The sequence below is a fragment of the Ovis aries genome, chromosome 14 (genome assembly GCF_016772045.2).
Source record: "Ovis aries strain OAR_USU_Benz2616 breed Rambouillet chromosome 14, ARS-UI_Ramb_v3.0, whole genome shotgun sequence".
Taxonomy (NCBI): domain Eukaryota; kingdom Metazoa; phylum Chordata; class Mammalia; order Artiodactyla; family Bovidae; genus Ovis; species Ovis aries.
Genome location: NC_056067.1, coordinates 12,912,897 through 12,931,604, shown reverse-complemented (window position 1 = coordinate 12,931,604; position 18,708 = coordinate 12,912,897). Strand labels below are relative to the sequence as shown.

Here is an 18,708-nt window from a genome sequence, read left to right as displayed (position 1 = left end):
GGAACTGGGAGGTGGGGTGGGGGCTGTTGTTTTATAGTCTTCCATTGACACTTTGCGGCATTACTTTATTAAAGTATCAAACGTGTGCAGTTTTTTCAGAACATGGACTTGGGACAGATCGCATTCAAACCTGGCCGTGTGACCCAGGGAAGCCCCTTCCCTCCGTGGGCCGCAGCCACCTCCCTGTCCCCCTGACCCGACCGCCGCGATGAGAAGCGCTGGAAACGCCGGCGGGACTGGCCGCAGCACTGGACCCACACACGGCATCAGCTTTCTCAAAATTGGAGCCGTGACAGGACCCGACGTCCCAGGAGGAAACGCTTATTTTAATCGCCAGACAAGGGGGGGCAAAGGAGCTTTAAACACACGGAGTTAACGTTACCGGCGGCTCGAAGATTCCGAGCACCGGGCAGGGGTCCCCAGGGCCGCTCCTCACTCGGGCCCGCCGCCCGCCCAGCGAGAACAGCCGCCTCCCGCACTTCCGCCCGCAGCCGCTGTCCCCGCGTCCGCGGCCGCCGGCCTCCCGGGGGGGAGCCGCCTAGCCGCCTGCCAGCCCGTGGCCTCACGACCCGGAGCGGCTACACCGCAGCAACAGCAGCGCGACCCCACCCCGCCCGCCCGCGGCCGGACGCTGCTCTTGCGGGCCTGGTCCCGGAAGGGAGGCCCGCTCCGCGACGGACCCCGCGCACCGCGACGGCGGGGGCGGCGGGCCGGGGGATGGGCGGCCGGAGCCAGGTGCGGGTGCGCTGAGGCGCGGCGGGCAGGCGGCTTGACAGGGCTGAGACGGGGGCGCACAGGACGGCGGGCCGTTGGGGCCGGTGGCCGTGTCGGGGGGGCGGGGGCGGCGGCGCGGGCGCCGCGGCCGGAGGAGGGCGCAGGGAGGAGGGAGGAGGGGAGATCTCGCTCTCGCTCTCGCCCCGCGGGAAGGGGGAGGTGGAGACGCGACCGGCTGCGGGAGCTGCAATTACCGTGTGGGCTGCGGAATTCTCGTGGTGTTTGTCGGGGAGATGCGATAATGGCGTCCGTCCTCGCGAGAGAAGCCGCCGCTCTGCGCAGGCGCCGCGAGTCCCTCCCCGCGGCCCTCCGCCCTGCACCATCTGCGCAGGCTCACCGGGAGGAGGAACGGGGACGGGGCAGGGCGCGAGGGCGGGGCCTGCTGCTCGGAATCTCCCGCCCGCGCTGGGCTGGCGCCGACGACCGCCGGGCATGCGCACGGGTCCTGCATCCTCGCCACAGATTGGCCTCCAAACTTCTTACTTCTCTGTCACGCGTTCAGGCTTCTCACTAGCCCCTGAAAAGTCGCGTTGGTGGACCGTTCGGGGAATTTGCATTTTCTTTGAGGCCTAATGAATAGGAATTAGCGCCATAGACGACTACATGTCCCGGAGGGCCCTGCGCAAGCCTCGAGCAGTGCATTCTGGGACTCGTGGTTCCTGCGTCTGCGCGAAGCCTGCTGGTACTTGTGGTCCCATCCCCCCCGACCCGTGCCAGCGCATGGAATGCTGGGACTTGTAGTTGAGGTGTGCAAGGCCGCTGCACCGGGCGCGGCTCTGGCCACTGCTGCAGCGGGGTTCCCCTGAGTAGCAGGCGAGCTCAGGGGTTCCCAGGTTCGTCACAGGTTCAAAGACACGCTCCTAGAAAAATATATATTAATTATATGTGATATATATTTTATGTGTAATTGATGTTATGTATTGTGATGTTTGTTATGTATCCTTAGAAAAGGCAGAGAGGAACCAGAGATCAAATTGCCAACATCTGTTGGATCATACAAAAAGCAAGAGAATTCCAGAAGAATATCTACTTCTCCTTCATTGTCTATGCTAAAACTTTTGACTGTGTGGATCACAACAAACTGGAAAATTCTTATTAAGTGACAGTGAAGTCCCTCAGTCGTGTCCGACTCTTTGCAACCCGTGGACTGTAGCCCACCAAGCTCCTCCGTCCATGGGATTCTCCAGGCAAGAATACTGGAGTGGGTTGCCATTTCCTTCTCCAGGGGATCTTCCCAACCCAGGGATGAAACCCAGCTCTCCCACATTGCCGGTAGACGCTTTAACCTCTGCACCACCAGGGAAGCCCTTAAATACAAGAATACAGTCTCTCAGAAAACCTCCTATAGAGACACAGAACTTCAGATCCAGGTACTAACATCAAAGATTTCAAGGGAGGAAAGGAAGCCAGGTTGAAAGAAGAAGGGGGAGGAGGCAGGAGAGGGGGGGACGAAAGGGGTGGCCTTACAGACATCTCCTGCCACCTACAGATGCCCAGGTATTATGGGACTTTTCCCTGGCCTCCAGAGAAGGGAGGACTGAAACTCGACCCTACCAGAAATCAGACCAGACCAGAACCAGAATTCGAGTTCTCTGCCAAGAGGGGGTGATCAGTCGCCAATCCTCAGCTCAGGCTGAGGGCCCTTTGACCAGATTCCTGTGTCCAGGCCCGGGGGAGTAGAAAAACAGGGAAGGATAGGAAGGGTTAAGGAGACGAAAGAGAGAGGGAAGGGGAGAGTGGTCAATAAAATTCTTAAAGAGATGGAAATACCAGACCAACTTACCTGCCTCCTCAGAAACCTATATGCAGATCAAGAAGCAACAGTTAGAACAGGACATGGAACAATGGGACTGGTTCCAAATTTGGAAAGGAGTGTGGTCAATCCTGTATATTGTTACCCTGCTTATTTAACTTACATGTAGAGTACATAGTGCAAAATGCTGGGCTGGATGAAGCACAAGTGGGAATCAAGATTCCTGGGAGAAATATCAATAACTTCAGACATGTAGGTGACACCACCTTTATGGCAGAAAGCAAAGAGGAACTAAAGAGCCTCTTGATGAAAGTGAAAGAGGAAAGTGAAAAAGCTGGCTTAAAAGTCAGCATTCAAGAAAGGATCATGTCCTCTAGTCTCATCACTTCATGGCATATAGATGGGAAAACAATCGAAACAGTGACAGATTCTATTTTCTTGGGCTCCAAAATCACTGCAGATGGTGATTGTAGCCATGAAATTGAAAGACAGTTGTGCCTTGAAAGAAAAGCTATGACAAACCTAGGCAGCATATTGAAAAGCAGAGACATCACTTTGCCAACAAAGGTCTGTCTAGTCAAAGCTATGGTTTTTCCAGTAGTCATATGTGGATGTGAGAGTTAGATATAAAGAAGGCTGAGCCCTGAAGAACTGATGCTTTTGAACTTTGGTGTTGGAGAAGACTGGTGAGAGTCCCTCAGACTGCAAGGAGATCAAACCAGTCAATCCTAAAGGAAATCAATCCTGAATATTCACTGGAAGGACTGGTGTTGAAGCTGAAGCTCCAATACTTTGGCCACCTGATGCAAAGTCCTGACTCATTGGAAAAGACCCTGGTCCTGGGAAATATTGAAGGCAGGAAGAGAAGGGGATGACAAGAACGAGATGGTTGGATGGCATCACTGACTCAATGGACGTGAGTTTGAGCAAGCGCCAGGAGATGGTGATGGACAGGGAAGCCTGGCGTGCCGCAGTCCATGGGGTCGCAGAGAGCTGGACGGGACGAGCCATTGAACAACAATGTATTGTGTATAGAATGTCCATATGTAATGATGCAGTGTTATTTATATATGATTATAAACACAATATAAATATGGTTGTATTGTATTTAAAGAGCATAAAAGCATGTTTGTGGGTACTATCAGTCCCAAACTATAGACAATTCTCAGGAATGTTATTCCTGCTTACTGGTATTGCTGGGAATATCACTGCTTTTCATTTTTCTTCTTTACGCTTGCCTCTGTGTCCTGAGTTGTTGCAGTTCAGTTCAGTTCAGTTGCTCAGTCGTGTCTGACTCTTTGCAACCCCATGAACTGCAGCACACCAGGCCTCCCTGTCCATCACCAACTCCCGGAGTACACCCAAACCCATGTCCATCAAGTCGATGATGCCATCCAACCATCTCATCCTCTGTCACCTCCTTCTCCTCCTGCCCTCAATCTTTCTCAGCCTCAGGGTCTTTTCAAATGAGTCAGCTCTTCACATCAGGTGGCCAAAGTATTGGAGTTCCAGCTTCAGCATCAGTCCTTCCAATGAACACCCAGGACTGATCTCCTTTAGAATGGACTGATTGGATCTCCTTGCAGTCCAAAGGACTCTCAAGAGTCTTCTCCAACATCACAATTCAAAAGCATCAATTCTTCAGCACTAACCTTTCTTCATAGTCCAACTTTCACATCCATACATGACCACGGAAAAAACCATAGCCTTGACTAGATGGACCTTTGTTGGCAAAGTAATGTTTACAAAGAGCTAAAATTCCTTGGATCCTCCAAACATGAAATGGTGGTGCTATTTTTTTTATTTTTTTTTCCAGAAAAGAAACGATTTACTGTGAGTTTCCTGCCCACCTCTCTTTTGCCGATAATAAAATGCTACTCAAGGCAGTAACCAGCTCTGGAGCCTTGGGCAACCTTGTTGGGGCTCTTCCAGAATTAGCCCTCAGGGATCTTCTGAGACTGGTCACCAGATTCCTCTGCAGGAAAAGTGCCCTCAAGAAATTCCAAAGAAAGTTAGAGCAGGGAAGATCGTGGTATTGAAATGAGATCTGTCCTATTCAGAAGTGAGGAAGAGTCCAAAGAGATTGGAAAGTTGCTCTGCAAGGTTACAGAGCTGAGGAAAGATGAAAGTAGGGTCCTGAATCCACAGCACTTGAATCTGGAGTCCAGGGTCTGCTCACAGTGGGGAAAGGGTTTCTGAAGCCAACCACAAAAATCCCAAGAGAGCTGTGCCTTCTGTCCCCACCTCTTCTTCAGTCACAACCAGCCTGAACACTTAACTCTAAAATTCTTGCAAGGATACTTGTATATCTGACTAGAAAGCAGATGAATGTAAGATGATTTTTTTCCCACTGTTTTAAAATATCACCAAGTCCTCATCTGCAGCCCCCTTTCAGGTGTGGGCTTACCTTCTCCTTCCTTTCCAGGAAACTGCTCAGTCATCCTGAGTCACTTTTAAGTGGAGCAAAACAGTAATTGTCCTTAGGCTGGAGTGATAGACTTCTCTTTTCTATTTTTGATGTTTCTGTTTCATTTACTTTTATTTGGGCTTCCTTGATAGCTCAGTTGGTAAAGAATCTGCCTGCAATGCAGGAGACACTGGTTCGATTCGTGGGTCAGGAAGATTCCCTGGAGAAGGGATAGGCTACCCACTCCAGTATTCTTGGGCTTCCCTTGTGCCTCAGCTGGTAAAGAATCCATCTGCAATGTGGGAGACCGGGGTTCGATTCCTGGGTTGGGAAGATCCCCTGGAGAAGGAAAAGGCTACCCACTCCAGTATTCTGGCCTGGAGAATTCCATGGACTCTATGGTCCTTGGGGTCGCAGTGAGTCAGACAGAGCTGAGCTACGTTCACTTTCATTTTCACTTGCTGCCCGGGAACTGAGACAAACAGAGGTGTGCAGTATTGACACCTAACTGATTCACCATGGCCTTTAAAAAACCAAATAGCTAGAAATCAGCAAAGACCACTGCCTACCAATGAAATTCACTTCCCTACCATAAGGGACCCTTCTCCTTGCCATCAAGCCTTACTAGAAAATGATCCAGGGACTCCCCCCGACCCGGCCGCCCAGTGGTTAGAACTCCAAACTTTCACTGCCAGGGGCCAGGGTTCAATTCCTGTTTGGGAAACTAAGATCCCACAAGTCTCTCGGCCAAAAATAAATAAATAAAATAGAAAGAATCCAATCCAAGTTTCCAGAGTTAACTAGGCTGAAGACAGATTGATGGGAGCTTTACAGAAAGAGAGTGAGGTGCACGCTGGCCTGGATGGCCCCAGAGATGGGGGGCCCATGTGGATGCACACGTGCCAGGCGTTTGCAAATATCTCCCTTGTTTGAAACTGTGCAGGGTCCACTTCAGGCACACCCTGGAATCCTTGGAAGCATCCTGTTCCTGAAGATGCACCCATCAGGGAGAAAAGTAAGTTGTTTATGAAGCTGTCAGTCACCCAGGAAAAGCCTAGAAGAGAGTATAAAGTCCACAGAGCAGGGCTGTGAGAGCAGGCTCGACCTGGGCTTGGAGTCCTCGCTCTCCTGTGACAAGTCAGCCGCCTCCTCTGGGAAATGGCATTTCAAACCCACAGCTCACGGGCATGTTGGGAGGATTCAGGGAAGCAGAGTTTGTCAAGGGTTTAGCGGAGGGTCTGTCTCAGGAAATGGGCATATTACTGTGTGTTGAGTTACCTCCCCTAGGCCAGGCACATGATTATAATCCCATTTCATTGTGCAGGATGTGAATTTCAGAGAGGTTAAGCAACATTCTTAACCGTAGCATGGCAGTGCTATTGCTTCGAGGAGGAAGCTTATGAGCTGTGGCAGGAAAGGTACTTAGGATGTGGGATGTGGAGGTCCCTGTCAAAACTTGCCAAGGGACAAGTTTTGTCTTTGTCCTAAGATAACTCGAAGCCTTTATAAGATTTTGGGACAAGGGTGAGTATGATGAGATTTGCATTTTCAAAACTCACTCTGGCTAGAGTGCTGGAAAATGAGTTGGGGGTGGGGAAGAGGGGTCCTGAGTGGACTTGGGGAGAGCAGTGGAGGCTGTATTAGGGGTCCAGGCAAGAGATGATGGAGACTTGGACTAGGGCGGTCACAGTGGTGGTAGAGAAGCAGGGGGGACAGAATCAGAAGATTCCAAGGGGTGATTCAACAGGACACAAGCACAGATCTGACCCTCGGGTGGGTGAGGGTATGGGGGTAGAGCGCTCAATGCCACCTGGACCTGCAGATGTGAGACTTGATGGATGGCTGTGCTGTTCCTGGAGCCTGCCCAGGGCAGTGCCACCCTGGGGCCCCTTCTGTAGTTCCTCCCCCTCGCCAGACATTGGCAAGAAGAGACCTGGTTTGGGGTGAACTGGGGTCCTGGGAACAGAGCTCAGAGACGATCCAGGGGAGTGGGAAGGAGCAGGATCCAGCATGCCCTGTAGCTCCACCCCCACCTGGTGGGGAATTCCACCCAACCCAGGACAGGCAACTGCCGCGTGTTCTGAGCCATGAAGAAATTTAAGGAAGTATCATCAGTAAAAATTCGCTTAACGTAAAATTAACCATTAACCATTCAAAGGTGTACAACCCAGTGGCACCAAGTGCATTATTCACGGTGGTATGCAACTGTCTGTGACTGGTTCCTGAATGTTTTCATCACCTTTCCCCGTTACCTGCCTCCCTCCCCCCTCCTCCCCCAGCTCCTGGCAGCTGTCTGTCTGGATGTTTCATATAAACAGCATCGTACATATGTGGCCTTTTTTGGCTGGTTTCTTCCATTCAACACAATGTGTTCAAGGTTCATCCTTGTAGCCTGTGTCAGTGCATCCCTCCTTTTTTTTTTTTCAATTACTAAAGTTTATTTTTTAGGGAAGCTTTCAGTTCACAGCAAAATTGAACAGAAAAGTACAGATTCCCCATATACCCTCTGCCACATCCCCAACCTCCCCCTGATATCAGCATTCCTTCCAGAGCCAGAGTGGTATATTTGTTACAGTTGATGACCCTGCATAGACACACCATCACTGCCTGGAGTCCTGAGTCTACATCAGGACTCACTGTTGGTGTCCTGCAATCTATGGATCTGGACAAACATGCAATGACGTGTGTCCCCCTTTATAGTCTCATACAGAGTAGTTTCACTGCCCTAAAAATCCCTAACTATATGATGTTACACAAAAGACAGCTTGTTGGTTATTTCCTTCATGGATATTGTACCTAAAAAGTCATCAGCATCAGCATCAAGTCCAAGGTCATCTAGATTTTCTCCCATGTTACCTCCTGCTAGGAATTTCATAGCTTTGAATTTGCATTTAGATCTGTGATCTATTTTTTAAATCTATTTTTAATTGGATGATAATTACTTTACAATGTTGTGCTGGTTTCTGCCATACAACATGAATCAGCTATGAGTAGCCATATATTCCCTCCCTCTGGAACCTCCCTCCCAACCCTCCCACTCCACCCTTTGTGATCCATGTGTCCGGTTGTGTTAGCACCAGTTGTTGAAAAGACGATCTTTGCTTTGTTCCACAGTAGAAATCAATTGACCAGTTATGTGGGTCTATTTTCAGTCTCTAAATTCTGTCCCAATGATTGATGTGTCTCTTTTCTGGCCAATACCATGCTGTCTTGATCACCATAACTTCATTCCTTTGAACGGCTAAATAACTGCATTTATATCACTTTTGTTTATTCGTTCATCCACTGATGGGCCTTTGGGTTATTTCTATCTCTGATTGTTATGAATACCACCCCTATGAACTCGGATGTACATTTGCGTGGTTTTATGGTTTCATACCTCTTGGATGCATACCTAGGAGTGTAATCACTGGGTCACACCAGGTACAACTCTCGATTTAATTTATTGGGGGACTTGCTTCATCTCCTAAATGACACTCCTCATTGTTTTGGGTGAGCAAATGCTGACTTGCTGATTGAGAGAGGCCCACTTGGAGGGGAGCTGACAGTAACCCCTGGGAGCCACAGGGGTGTGCCATCTTGAGAGTGGGTCCTCCAGCCCCAGGTGAACTCCCGGTCTGATGCCTCTTAGAGCAAAGAGAGCTCTTCCCACAGAGCCCAGCCCAGACTACAGGTGTGTGAGCTCAATAAATGATTGTTGTTTTTAGCCACTGTTTGGGGGTGGTCTGCTGGGCAACAGCGCATCATTGGGATCTAGAGTCTATGCACACCTTTTATTCCAACCAAAGATCTCCTTGGACCTGGTAAGAACATGGAACAGATGATTGACCGTCTACCTATCATACCGCATACAATGATTGTGCACCTTATGTATACGCCTGTGGAAGTGAAGACTAGTCTTGTGGTGGGGCCCAAAGAGATAAAGAGCTCAAGGCCACACACGTGAGCACTGTCTCTGCCTCTTCCTAGCGAGGGGACTTAGTCCTGTCACCACGCTCAGCTGCAGGTACGTCATCTGTAAGGTGGAGACTAAGTCAGGGCCCTTTGGAATACACAGAAAACAAATTAAACAAGCTTCAGAAATGGAAATTATTGACGCATACCTGAAAATTTGGAAACGGACTTTAGGATATAGCAACAGGAACTGCTCGGCTGAAGCAGTGTCATTTTCTCTGCGTGTATCTCTCTCATTCTGTCTTTGTCTCTCCCTCCCCACCCTTCCCATCTCGGGGCTCACTCTTCTCTCCATTCTTGGATCCATTCAGGATCTCACAATGCGTCTGTGAGCTGTTTCATAGCGCCCAGGGACAGACAGGGCCTCTCTCCGACAGCTGCAGCCATTTCCAGGGCTGACAGGTACTGGCCAGCTCAGGTTACCTGTGAGCCACTTTCCCTCTGATTGGCCAAGCCTGATATACACCAGGGAGCGAGGGAGCTGGCAGGGGAGGGAGTATCCTAGGGAGAACCCTTAGGTACTGTTACCAAAGGAGACGCGGCCAGGCATGGGGGAGACATCAAGGCAAGGCATGGGGGAGACATCAAGGCATTTGCCCCAGCACATGTCTCCCTGGGCTCAGGAGAGACCCAAGGAGCAGCCAAGCTCCAGCTGTGATGTGAACGACGCTGAGGTTTGTCCAGCAGAGGGGAGGCTCTTTTCTCCCAGCAGCTGTTGAGTCACTCTTTCCAGAAAGAGAGGCTTGAGAGCGTCTCAGGGGTGGAGAAGGAACTGGTTCCCTTGGGCTCCCAGGCAGCCCGGCTTCATTGTTTTCATTTGACTCAAGGCGCAGAGCAGCGAAGCCAGACAGGTGATGACCATCAGGGCAGCACTGTGGTGTGATGTCCCTGTAAACGTGAAATTTCCACTACAAAGCATCCCCTCAGGCGCTGCAGATCTGGAGACAGTGGGATCCATAAAATCAGTAAAAATGCAAGCTGAAAATTGTGGTATAAACAATCCAGTGCAGAAGCAAAAGAAATTACTATGAATAAAACATATTGAAACATCCATGTGTTCTCAAGATTCTGCCCAGTGTGAGTTTTTTCTGTTTACTTTTTCTTCCTTTCTCCTTTTTGACTAAAATAGAATTCCTTTATGGACAGTGTTGGCTTCCCTGGTGGCTCAGTAGTAAAGACTCTGCCTGCAGTGCAGGAGAACTGGGTTCAATTCCTGGGCTGGGAAGATCCCTTAGGGAAGGGAATGGCTACCCACTCCAGTATTCTTGCCTGGAGAATCCTATGGACAGAGGAGCCTGGTGGGTTACAGCCCTTGGGGTCGCAAAGAGTCGGACACAGTTGAGCAGCTATCACTTTCACTTTTCACTATAGACAGTGTAAGTATCTGCTGGGATCTTAAAGCACTTTGGAGAGCACTTGGTTGCATTTAGGAGCAAATTTGAACTTCTGTCATTTAAGCACTATTTATAAAGAGTAATGCCAAGAAATTTGAGCAGTCTTATAGAAAATTTTTCTCAAAGAAAGATTATTTTATTTGATCACACTCATTTCAGCAAAAAGGTTTGGAGTCTACTCCTCCAATGCATGTGAAATTATGTATGAATTATATCCATACATCAGGTTCTAATGTACTGTGTCCTCTAAGAAACATATGGAAAAGAGAAATTATAAAAGGTGAGAGAGGAAATAAAAATAGAAACTTCAGTTTTTCTTTCTGCCCTTTGAAAGATGTGATTGGGGAGGCCTAACAAGTCCAAAATCTGATGGGGTGGGCAGGGGAGTGTGGGGTGAGGTCCAAAGACAGAACATCTGCTTGCCCAGGGGAATCTGTCTGTTCAGTTAAAGCTTCCGACTAATCAGACAAGGCCCACTCATACTGTGGCAGATAACCTACTTTACTCAAAGTTTTACATGTTAATCACATCCAAGAAGACGCCTATCCTGAAATATGCGGAATAACGTTTGACCCAATATCTGGGCATCACAGCTCAGCCAAGCTGACACAGAATTCACCATCACAAATCCATATGCTGCTGCTGCTAAGTCACTTCAGTCGTGTCCGACTCTGTGCAACCCCATAGACGGCAGCCCACCAGGCTCCCCCGTCCCTGGGATTCTCCAGGCAAGAACACTGGAGTGGGTTGCCATTTCCTTCTCCAACGCATGAAAGTGAAAAGTGAAAGTGAAGTCGCTCAGTCGTGTCCAACTCTTAGAGACCCCATGGACTGCAGCCTACCAGGCTCCTCCACCCATGGGATTCTCCAGGCAAGAGTACTGGAGTGGGGTGCCATTCAAATCCACATGAGGACTCGCCAATTCCTGCAGAGAATTATAGTCCATGAAGCCCACTGATTAGTGTTTTATGTGTAAAGGAGATGGCCAAAAATTAGCAGGTGTTGAGTTGGATAAATTGAGACTCTTTGGCTCAAAATATAGATGAGTGGATGAAAGTGGGACTTGGCACAATCTCTCAGGTGAGCATCATGACATATGGGTCAACAGCGTCAGTGCTTTTCTCTTTTGACCCGTAAACGTCAGACCTAGGAATTCCATTCAGAGATGTTCAGTGCAGTGTTACAGATAAGACCAAAAAAAGTGCATCTGGAGAGAGAGAGACGTGATAAATTATGATAAGTGTTTTAATGAAATGCTGTGTTGAAATAAGCTATATACACTGATGGAGAAAACTATTCATGACAATAATTTTAAAATTTTTATTGACATATAGTTAATATACAATGTTGTGTTAATTTCTCCTGTACAACAAAGTGACTCAGTAATACAAATACATACATTTTTAATATATTTTTCCCGTTATGATTTGTGCATGTGTAAGCGCATGCTAAGTTGCCTCAGTTGTGTCTGACTCTTTGTGACCTTATGGACTGTAGCCCACCAGGTTCCATGGGATATCTCTTGACAATTACTAAGTGGCTAGATACATACCTTCTACACAGGATATGGTTATCTCCTGTATTTTATTTTATTTTTTTATTGCCTGGCCGAACTGTGAAGCTTGGAGAATCTTAGTTCCTGGACCAGGGACTGAGCCCATGCCCCCCGCAGTAGAAGTTCAGAGTCCTAACCACTGGTTACTGCCAGGGAAGTCCCTTCTCCTGTATTTTAAACAAACGCAATATACACATATATAGGCTTATATATATGGAAATTTCTAGAAAGAGGGACAAGAAACTGCTATCAGCAGTTCACTCTGTGAAAGACAGACTTTTCACTTTTGAAACCCTTAAAATGTTTTCTGTAACATGCATGTATATGGCTTTTATGTATTTTTTTAACGGCAGAGAGTTTAGCTCCTACTATAACAGCAGTTGAATTGGTGTCTGAACCAGCCGTGAGGATGTCCAGGACAAGCTGAGAGTGAGGATGTCCACAAGGTACTTTCTAAGTGAAGCAGGGCTCTGCCATGTGGCTGCAGGGAGCAGGGAGACCCCAGATCCATAGAGACAGCCAGGGAAGAGGTCTACCTATGGTAGGGAGGCTGAAAGTGGCAGGGCAGCTGCGGGTGCTGAGGACATGCCCCCAGGAGCCAAGGGAGTGCTCAGGGTGTCAGCTGATGGATTTGTGATGCCAGGACCTGCTCCTTCAGGGCACAGTCAGGTCCTGCAGCTCGGTGCTCAGCACACAGTAACTAATGGGAGTGGTATCATCTACGCACTTGCCTTGCATCAGTTCATTCAACTCTCACGGCAGCATAACAGAGCACCTACTAGTGTTTCCCCCTCCACTGAAGCAAAAGTCAGTGAGTGAGTGAGTGGGCGAATGAATGGACGAACGAAGCCACCCAAAGGTCGGGACGTTTCTAAAATGACGCCACAGGAAGAAAAGCATCTATGTTCGAGAGTTGGTTTTTGTTGCTTGCAACCCAGGCAATTAACTCATGGGCACGTCAGGGAACTGCATGGAAACTGCAGACCCAACTATGGGTCCAATCAGCAGGTTTCTTGGGCCCTTGGGAACACCAAGTGGACTCAGAGTTCAGGACTGCCATCCTGTTTCCAGGTCAAAGAATCCAGGATTCTAGGATCAGTTACGACTCACTCTCTTGAAGCTTATATGTTTAACCCCGCCCCAAAATTTTTACATAACTTTCCATCTGAACCCTGCCATCTCCATTTCACAGTAGGAAGTATCTGGGGGAATAAACTGCTGTATAGTCCAAAGCAGGTTTTTTGTTGTCTGGCATCTACAGATATTACAAGTTGTGTAGTTAGGATAACCATCTGACTTATTATCCGAATGTGGACATTTTGAGCATGAAAAGGGGCATGTTAATGTTTATGCTGAGACAGGAGGCAAAAGCTAGAAGTGTCCCAAGCCAAGCAGGACATCGTACTTTGGGGAGAATGAATTCCTATCAGATCATTCGTTTCATGGACACAGGACGGGCTGCTTCCCAGGGGCCCTGGGCAGAGGGGCCACCTGCTCCCCTGCCTTGTGCACAGGCAGCTTTGGCAGATTCCCATCCTGCCCCTCTGACCCCGCCGCTCCCTGGAGACACACCGCAGCTCTGGGCCGGGTCTCGAATGGCCCGAGGCTGGAGGGACCCGCAGCCAGGGTCACACCCAAACCGGGACTTTGCTCTGGTCTGTTTGCTCTGGTCTGCTCCCTGGTCTGGCAGCAGGCCCTTCACAAGCTCCCCTCACTCCCTGGCACCCTCACCCCACTGTTTATCCGGTCAAAGCACAGTGACCCAAGGGGCTGGCCATAGCAAACGTCCCCAGTCCCAGGGCACCCTTCCCTAAGCCAAACCCCACGTCATCCGATAAGTTGGGGCGGGCATGGGTTGAAATTTAACCATCAGTGCTTTGGGTGAGGTTCTACAAAAGAAATGGGCCACCCCCACCCCACCGCTCGGCTGTCCTGCCTGAAGTGAGGGCAGAGAGTGGGGAAACCCCCTCTGGTTGTTGGGTCCCCCGGGAACAGAGGCAAGATGGTCAGGCCCCCAGTGCTGGGCTGGAGTCATCTGAAATCCTCAAGCCTGTCTCTCCTGGCCAAGCAGATATGGGGCACCCTCCGTAGCCACTTGCTAAGGCCAGCGCGATGTTGCTCACAGGTTCCCTGTGCACAGAGAAGGAGAAATGACGCTTGTAAGTAGAGCCTCCGGTCTCCCAGATACAGACTCCCGCGCTGTGTGTCTCATGTTATGGCGTGTTTCAAAATAGGAGATGGTTGGAGCCAGATGGCTTGGGTTCAGATTTCTACTCCGTCTTTCCCGTGGGAGACATGGGCTGGTCCTTAACCTCAGATCCATCAGGGGGGTGAGATGCTTAAAACAAGGAGGGAGCAAGTGACAACCCCCTCCCCCCAACAAGACAAGCTGTTATTACTCAATATTCTGCCCTTCCAGAACGAGCCATACCGGCCAGTCATTAGGGCTCCAAGCCCCAGCAGAGAACATCTCAGTAAATTTGATAAATAGGCCGCCAGCCAGTTCCGTCCAGAGACTGGCCCAGGTTAGCCTCAGCCTAGAGGTGGTGTCCTTGGTGTCCTGTGACCTTGGACTTGCCCCTCCCTCTCTCTGGCCCTCAAGTTCTTCCTGTGTCAGATACAGGGCCTGCAGGCACCCGTAAGTTCACCTCTGACATCAGTATTCCACACTTTGCAGGTTAGGACATTTGGCAGAGCTTGGGCTTTGGAGCTAGCCTCCGTGTCGGGCATTGGTGACACTTGTCAGTGGGGAGAGCTGGCAGGTTGTTTCACCTCCCCAAGCCTCAGTTCTCTCATCTGTAAAACAGGATGATGAAATCACACAGGGGGCCACGTGAAGATGAAATGACTCAAGCAGGATGCCTGGCACACACTGGACCCTTAAAAATCCTACATTAGTTGCTCAGTCATGTCCGACTCTTCGTGACCCTCTGGACTCTAGCCCACCATGCTCCTCTATCCATGGGAGTTTTCAGGCAACACTGGAGTGGGTTACCATTTCCTTCTGCATGGGATCTTCCTGACCCAGGGATCAAACTCACACATCCTATGTCTCCTGTATTGCATGTGGATTCTTTACCCACTGAGCCATCAGGGAAGCCCAAACATTCTTACTTTTTCCAATTTTGCCGTGGGTCCACACCTGAGGATGATACCAAAATCCCCATCTCTCTGCTGTCCTCAGTCTCTCCTGGCTTCATACTCCCGCCAGCGCTGTGTGATAAGTACCATTAAGATCCACCTTTTACAGGTGCTGAAACTGAGACGCAGAGAGGTTAAGGAACTTGCCGAGGGGCACACAGCCAGAGTGGTGGGGCCAGGACTCGGGTTCAGGTGGCCTGATGCTCTTCATGGTCATCGAGTATAAAACAGGAGCCAGGTATGAAGACATCCACAGTTACGTGAAGAAAACCAAGGCATAGGTCCACTTTGTACTGAGCAGTGCTTTTGCTCTTTTGAGAAGCCTTGAGTGTGGAGCTTGGAGGAAAGTGCCAGAGGCTGAGCTCTACATTAGCCCGAGCGGCTGCCTCTGGGAATCCAGGAGGGAGGGTCTTCCTCCGTGAGCAGACCCTTCTATCTGGTTTGAAACTTGCAGGGAGTCTGGGTGGGGCCTGGCGTTCTGCATCTGCAGCCAGGCAGTGACCCATCTTGTGTGCTTGCTCAGTCATGTCAGACTCTGCCACCCCGCGGACTGTAGCCCATCAGGTTCCTCTGTCCATGGGATTCTCCAGGCAAGAATACTGCAGTGGGCTGCCATGCCCTTCTCCAGGGCACCTTCCCAGCCCAGGGACTGGACCCGCCTCTCTTATGTCTCCTGCATTGGCAGGCGGGTTCTTCACCACTAGCGGCCACCTAGGCTGGGGACCCCACCTTGTGTGCTGTGTAACTGAAAGCCTGGGGGTTGCGTGTGCCAAAGCTTCTATTCCAGGCCCTTCTGAGCAGGGTTTTCCGTGGATCCTGGGGACTTTGGTTTCCCGGAGGACCCTCGGGTTTCCTGTTCTCTGACACTTGTCGCAGCCCCCATGGGTCCACAGCCCTCCTCCGCCTGCCTCCTTGGGCTGGGCTGGGCTGGACCCCCGCCCCCCACCTCCCCGGCACAACTCCCTGTGACTGCGCTGCGACAATGACCACAGGTCAGAATGACTGCGCACAGCCACAAGGCTCCCCCGGAAAAGGAATCGGTCCTGGGCGTGGTCCCGGGGAGGAGATGGAGCGAAGGCCCCGCCTATAAGGGCGGGGTTACGAGGCCGAGGGTCAGGTGGTCCCAGGCTCCACGTGGGGCCAGGTTCCCCAGTGCTGGCTCCTCTGGGACCAAGTTTGCAAGTTTCTTCCTCCTCACTCTGAGGCTGGAACGGCGCCCATAAACCATGAGGGTCCCCTCTTCCCTGTCTCTGCCCCCAGTGCATCCCGTCTGGAAGGGTCCAGCCTCCGTGCCAGGGGGCACCCGGCAGTCCCCCATCAACATCCGCTGGAGGGACAGTGTCTACGATCCCCAACTGAAGCCCCTGGGGGTCTTCTACAAGGCGGAGGCCTGCCTGTATGTCTGGAACACCGGCTACCTCTTCCAGGTGGAATTTGACGACTCCACAGAGGGGTCAGGTGAGCCTGAGAGGGGGTCTGGGCCCCTTGCTCCTGTGAGTCCTGAGAGTGGGTCACAGCAGAGGGGGGAAGGCTGAGGCTGGTGGCGGGGATGGACAGAGTGATAGTCACTCTAAAGCTGGTGATGCTGACCAGCTATGTTGGTGTCACACCACTGGGGGATGAAAGGGAACAATGCGGTCCTCCCCTAGGGGTTACATTCCAGGGGCTGGAAGGAAGAAACTGGGAGCAAATAAAACATAAATACATTGCACTCTGAGGAGAAGAGCAGAGTTGGGTGGAGGAGAGAGGCATGGAGGTGGGAAGTCCTGGAAGGAGAGGAGGAAGAATTGTGGCCAGGCGTCCAGGGTCTGGGAACCTCATTGGTCCTCACTCAGAGTGAGATGGGCAGTGACGTGGCTGACATCCAGCTGCTTCAGGAAGAGGTGGGGAGCAGGGTCGAGCAGGAGGCTGTGTGGAGTGCTGGTGATGGAGGCTGCGGGGCAGGGCTCAGCATCCTCCCAAGAAATCTGGTGACCATCTCACTGAAGCCTCACTGGGATGCCTTACAAGTGTAGGGTGGGGACTCTGAAGGTTTGGGAAGTTTCCTTCCACTGCTGTTTTACTTGGCAAGATTGGCTGTACTGGAATTTTTTCAGCACCTAGACACATCATCATAAGCCTTATTTACGCTGTGTTCTCTCTCTGGGAATAAGGAATTTATGACAGGCAGAGGATGCTCATGTGACGAGCCCCCAGTGAAAACATGGAGCATCACGTCTCCCATGGGCACCCCTGGTGGGCAGTGCTCCACATGTGTTGTCATAGCTTGTTGCTGGGATTCAGGGCATCCCTTGTCACTCCAGAAAGGACCCTGGAAGCCTGGTCTCCTCCAGACACGGCCTCACCCTATGCTGATGTTGCTTGCATCCTTTCTCTGTAATACGTCTTAGCCATGCTTATGACTTAGTGTGCCAACTTTTCTCTGCCTTTGTTGGTCTATTCCAAGACTAGATTCCAAAGGAGCAGCTGAAGTTGGCTTTTCAGGTTTAATATGCTTTGTATTAGTTTTGTTTTCAATTTTGTGCAGCAACTTTAAAAAACAGACTCTACCTGAGTTCTGGGAGTTGTCCTAGGGAACCGTCAAACCTGTAGACCCCCAACACAGCCCCCAGACCCAAGCCCTCTCCAGGCCAGCCCTCGGTCCACCTCCTCCCATACGCCTAGTAGTCTTGTTCACTAACCCATCACCCCGGTGAGGACGTGAACGCCACAAGGGGAGGATCACTCTTACTGGACACTGCATGTGCTCAGTAAATTGGAGGATAAACCATGAATGAAAAGTTAAAGGTATGAATGAGCCAGGCAGAGGGACTGGTCGGTGAAGGAAGGCTCAGCCTGACCCTTCCCGACTGTGATGGACCGATGGTGCAACAGGGGATGGGAGCCCTTTTCCCTGTGCTGGGCCCTGTGTGCTTCTCACACATCGTGACTCAGTTTTCTACATGGTGTCCATAGTGTATATATGTCAATCCCAATCTCCCGATTCATCCCACCTCCCCTTCCCCACTTTGGTGTCCATATGTTTGTTCCCTCTGTCTGTGACTCTTTTTCTGCTTTGCAAATAAGATCATGTACATCATTTTTCTAGATTCTACATATATGCGTTAGTGTACGATATTTGTTTTTCTCTTTCTGACTTGCTTCACTCGGTATGACAATTTCTGGGTCCATCCACATCTCTACAAATGGCACTATTTCATTACTTTATATGACTGGGTAGTATTCCATTGTATATATGTACCAAATCATCTTTTTCCACTCATTGATCAATAGACATTTAGGTTGCTCAACACAGCATTTTTTTTTTTTTGGAAATATATTTTGGAGTGGCTTTTTTTTTTTTAGTGCCTTCCATTTTATTTTTTTATATAAATTCATTTATTTATTTTAACCGGAGAATAATTACTGTACAATGTTGTGATGATTTTTGCAGTACATCAGCATGAATTGGCACAGGTGTACATGTGTCCCCCCATCCTGAACATGACATCCCACCTCCCTCCCCACCCAATCCCTCTGGATTGTCCCAGAGCACTGGCTTTGGGCACCCAGCCTAATGCATCATCAGCACAGCATTTTTAAAGGCCAGGTAAGGGAGAAGTGTCTCAGGGTCTGTGATCAGCTTGTGTGCAATTCTCTGATCAGCTGGTGATGATAAACCCTTAGGCTCCAGCAGGTCTGGGAACTGTGTGTTCAATTCAGTTCAGTCAGTACAGTTGCTCAGTTATGT

The 18,708-nt window shown here is 50.1% G+C and overlaps 2 protein-coding genes across 11 annotated transcripts in view; one reads left to right on the top strand and one right to left on the bottom strand.

Annotated features, from left to right (window-relative positions):
* Positions 1-1,050, bottom strand: part of BANP (BTG3 associated nuclear protein) — a 70,653-nt gene extending 69,603 nt beyond the window's left edge. For 5 of the 6 annotated variants that reach the window (XM_027977723.3, XM_027977725.3, XM_060397900.1 and 2 more), the window contains exon 1: positions 969-1,050. The gene's annotated coding sequence lies outside the window, so the exon portion shown is untranslated. Of the gene's footprint in view, positions 1-382 lie in introns of all 6 variants that reach the window. The other variant, XM_060397901.1, reaches the window with a different exon arrangement.
* A 12,708-nt stretch (positions 1,051-13,758) lies between these two features.
* CA5A (carbonic anhydrase 5A) overlaps positions 13,759-18,708 on the top strand; it is a 39,225-nt gene continuing 34,275 nt past the window's right edge. For all 5 annotated transcript variants that reach the window (XM_060397899.1, XM_042231532.1, XM_042231534.1 and 2 more), the window contains exons 1-2: positions 13,759-13,996; positions 16,239-16,436. In XM_060397899.1, the coding sequence (XP_060253882.1) occupies positions 13,840-13,996; positions 16,239-16,436 (355 nt within the window). In that variant the 5' untranslated portion in view covers positions 13,759-13,839. The remainder of the gene's footprint in view (positions 13,997-16,238; positions 16,437-18,708) is intronic.